The sequence below is a fragment of the Haplochromis burtoni genome, unplaced genomic scaffold, assembly GCF_018398535.1.
Source record: "Haplochromis burtoni strain Fernald_Lab_line unplaced genomic scaffold, NCSU_Asbu1 Contig_897, whole genome shotgun sequence".
Classification (NCBI taxonomy): Eukaryota; Metazoa; Chordata; class Actinopteri; order Cichliformes; family Cichlidae; genus Haplochromis; species Haplochromis burtoni.
Genome location: NW_024583258.1, coordinates 109,564 through 113,177, shown reverse-complemented (window position 1 = coordinate 113,177; position 3,614 = coordinate 109,564). Strand labels below are relative to the sequence as shown.

Genomic DNA, 3,614 nt, shown 5'->3' with positions numbered 1-3,614 from the left:
AGAAAGAAACTCAGAATGAGCAGAGCTGCTGTAACAGGCTGCCGCACACGGGGGGCGCCGGAAGTAGCTTTTTGCCAGTAAGTGTCTCCAGCCATCCATAAAACACAGCGAAGGTCTTTGGGGTAGTAAATGTGTAAGGACATTTGGCACACAGACTGCAGTAGCCAGGGATCCGGTGATGTGCAGTATTCATTTTGTGATCAAATATGTCGACAAAGTGAGCGTGTGCGCTGAAGAGTGAGTTCGATGTTTGGATGTCTCTCTTCCACAGGGACCCCCCAACATTCTGATCCAAGCACTGTAAACAAAAACACACTAAACTCAGAGTCCAGTGTTTGTCTGTTTCAGTACTCATGACGCATTCATGGCTGTGTATTGCATTATTACATATTTTGAGCACATATTTTGCAGGGCAGCCTGTAAGTGCTGCTGTCAAAGCTTTGGCTGCACCCTGGAGCTACGTGGCAGGCAGGAAGAGCCACAATACAGCACTTGGAAAATGAGAAGTAAACTCACAAGCAGTCTTTTAATGTTACGCTTATACCAAGTACAAAATAATATAGATCAAAAACAAGGAAACCAAAACTACAGATCTTCTGTGAAGCAGCGCTAAGAAGGGCAAACCAAGCGTCCCAGCAGGTCGCACTGCCCGTCTTGTCTGTCATACATCCCTCCTGACACGTATCCACCTACTCCACCCTGCCTGCACTCTTCTTCACCTCTCTTTTGCACTTTTCCATGTGTCTCTTTCATTCGCATACACTTATCATCACATGACCTGCAACACCTTCACCTACTTTTCTGTCACCCTCAGCTGCCACGTAAGATCCCACAGTTCCTCTCTTGGTGTCTCATCTTTCTCTAGCTCCACAGGGTCACATCGCAGGCGTCCATCAGCGTACTCAAAGCAAACATCACGTCTGTAGTGCTCTTTCTCTGCATGAAGCCACACTCCCCTTCACTGATCATCACCTTTAACCACTCTTTCCCATACCTCCATGGTATCTGTCTCAGGCTTTATCCCTCGGTAGTTACTACAGCTCTGCACATTACTCTGTTCTTAAAAACTGGTACCAGTGCACTTCTCCATTCCTCGGGCATCCCCTAACCAAACAGTACAATTTGAGTGTGTAACACTGTTGTTTCGAAGTCTTCGGTCTGTAGTCACAGGCTGTTTGCAGCCTGTCCAAATTTGGCACGAGTGTCATTTTTTGCATTTGCCATCAACATGTGTGACTCATTTGGTGACACTGAGGTCTATTAACAAATTTCTAGGCACAATAAGGGGTGTAAACTATAACGCATGGTGGAAGTAGATCACATCTATGTGTTTTGTGGATGCTGTGGTCCTACTGGGCTCATCAAATGCTGATCTCCACAAACCCCCTATCATCAGTCAGAACTGGTACCTCAGAATCTCACGTCATGGCTCTGAAGCTGAAAAGACTCCAGGTTAGAGAAGAATTGCTTCCTCTAGTCAAGAGCTCAAATATCTCTTGTTCACAAGTGGGTGAACAGGTGAGTGTGAGATGGACTGGTTCATCATCTGCAGTTATTTGGACTCTGGTAGAGAGAGTGCTGGTGAATGTGTTTGGCTGCAAGCTGTGGGTAGTGACTGGAAGAATCAGGCTACATCAGAAATTAGCTTCATTTCAAGGGCTTAGCCTTGGGGTGAAGAGGTCAGTCTGAAGGAACATATCAGGGGGAGGCTGGTTTCCTCCCTTGGCTTTCTGCATGCATCCATCTACAGCATGGGTATAAGCAGCTGTGTCCTTTATGGCTCATCCTGTATGCCATCGCTCATCCACCACCGCCCCTCTCATTACTGTCTCAGGGTATATATGAGGGTCCAGAGGGCCTGAGGCTGATCTCTGACGTCATCCGTGAGAAGATGGAGATTGATGTCAGTGTCCTGATGGGAGCAAACATCGCCAACGAAGTAGCAGCTGAGAAGTTCTGTGAAACCACCATCGGTGAGTAGAATCCACGTGGAAAATGTTATTCAGTAGATTCTATTACTGCCTGCTGTAACTGTGGCATGTTGTGGATTTAAAAAGAACAAACGGGACCTGGAAGAGAAGAAATGTGTTTTGGGTTTTTGTCCCCTTGGCTTGATTGGATGGGAGTGTAGGGTCTCTGCCTGGTTTAGGAAGCAGACTCATACTGGCAGAGTTCATACTGGGAGATGGTGCGTGATCTGAATTTGAGTCAGCGTTCTGAATAAAGTGCGTGCTAGCAAAGATCAAAATTGTGTAAAACTGAGCTGGAAAACCATGTGGAGCTGGAGCTGCTGTGGGCTTCATGGCATTCACACGTTGTGTAATAATGTAAGGACAACATCAGATGGATTCGTCATTAATACGTATAAAGCTTCAGAAAAGTCTTTTAAAAGATGTATTTGTTGCGGATCATGAGTAATGTTCCCAGGCGAGTCTTTGGTTGTTTTTTAACTTAGCTTTAACTGGTTAGCCTGGAATTTTCTGGATTTATTGCCATGTTCAAAGTTCTCCAAATGCAGCCTTTGCACCAGAAATCGTGTTTTTGTCAGTTATTTCATTTAATTCCAGTTTCAGTTTTCTCAGATTGCTAACTATATGTTATTGTGGTGAAGGTTTTTTTCATTATTTTTCTTGTTTTAATAGTAAAATATTATTCTGTTCCTGCTTCCTTTAAACGCACAGTGATATTACTGGACGCTCAGTGTTTACACTGCCTGTTCTTTTGTGAAATAACTTCTTTAAGAATATCTGCTCATTGGTGGTGTAACTCCTTTGTGTCTCTGAGAGACAGGCACCAGTCTGTGTCTGTGATATCCCTCATAATGGAGCTGCTAACTAAAAGTAGTCTAAGCAAGAATCTGAGTGCAGTACTAGTGAAAAGAAGTCCCTGAGAGCTGAACGATGTAAAGCCAAGCATCACAAAGACCAAAGTTACTCATTTATTGTTCGAGCATGTCTGTAGACTCCCTGTTGACTGCTCGGGAGCCTCCTTGGGTGGATTGGGAACAGGACCTTGCCAACCAATAGCTCCAACAGCTCTGTGCTTCATTAGCAGGAAGCCAAGCCATGCATTAGCAATTAGGGATTAATCATCTATTCAAGGCTATTTTGAGAACTGATGAGCATAATGGTCAGTAATGCGATAAGAGGGTTTCAAGTTTACCTGTTCAGATAGATTAGTAATTAGTGATCTGGCTTATTTGTATACTTGAGCCTAAACTCAGATTATACTTAGATTAGACTGATTTCCACATCTCCTGTGATTTGTCCGTCCATCCATCTTCTGGGGCCAGGTACGGTAGGCAGCAGCCTAAGCAGAGAAGCCCACACCTCCCTCTCCCCAGCCACCTCCTCCAGCTCGTCTGGGGGAACACCAAAGTGTTCCCTGGCCAGCCGAGAGATATAATCTCTGCACAGTGTCCTGGGTCTGCCCCGGGGCCTCCTCAGAACACCTCACCCGGGACATATTCTTGCCAGACGCCCGAACCGTCTCAACTGGCTCCCTTCTGTCATGGTCCTGAGTTTGGTGACCCAGTGTTTGTTTTGGATTATTGGCATGCTTTATTTCAGCGAGTTCTGACCATCAGATCTAAAGTGTGTGTGTGTGTGTGTGTG

At 45.3% G+C, this 3,614-nt stretch overlaps 1 protein-coding gene across 4 annotated transcripts in view; it reads left to right on the top strand.

Moving 5' to 3' along the window:
• LOC102307859 (glycerol-3-phosphate dehydrogenase 1 like) overlaps window positions 1-3,614 on the top strand; it is a 21,502-nt gene that overhangs the window by 11,495 nt on the left and 6,393 nt on the right. For all 4 annotated transcript variants that reach the window (XR_006053375.1, XM_042216010.1, XM_014330662.2 and 1 more), the window contains one exon: window positions 1,835-1,973. Coding sequence is in view for 3 of the 4 variants with exons in the window: in XM_042216010.1 (XP_042071944.1) it covers window positions 1,835-1,973 (139 nt within the window). In the remaining variant the exon portion in view is untranslated. The remainder of the gene's footprint in view (window positions 1-1,834; window positions 1,974-3,614) is intronic.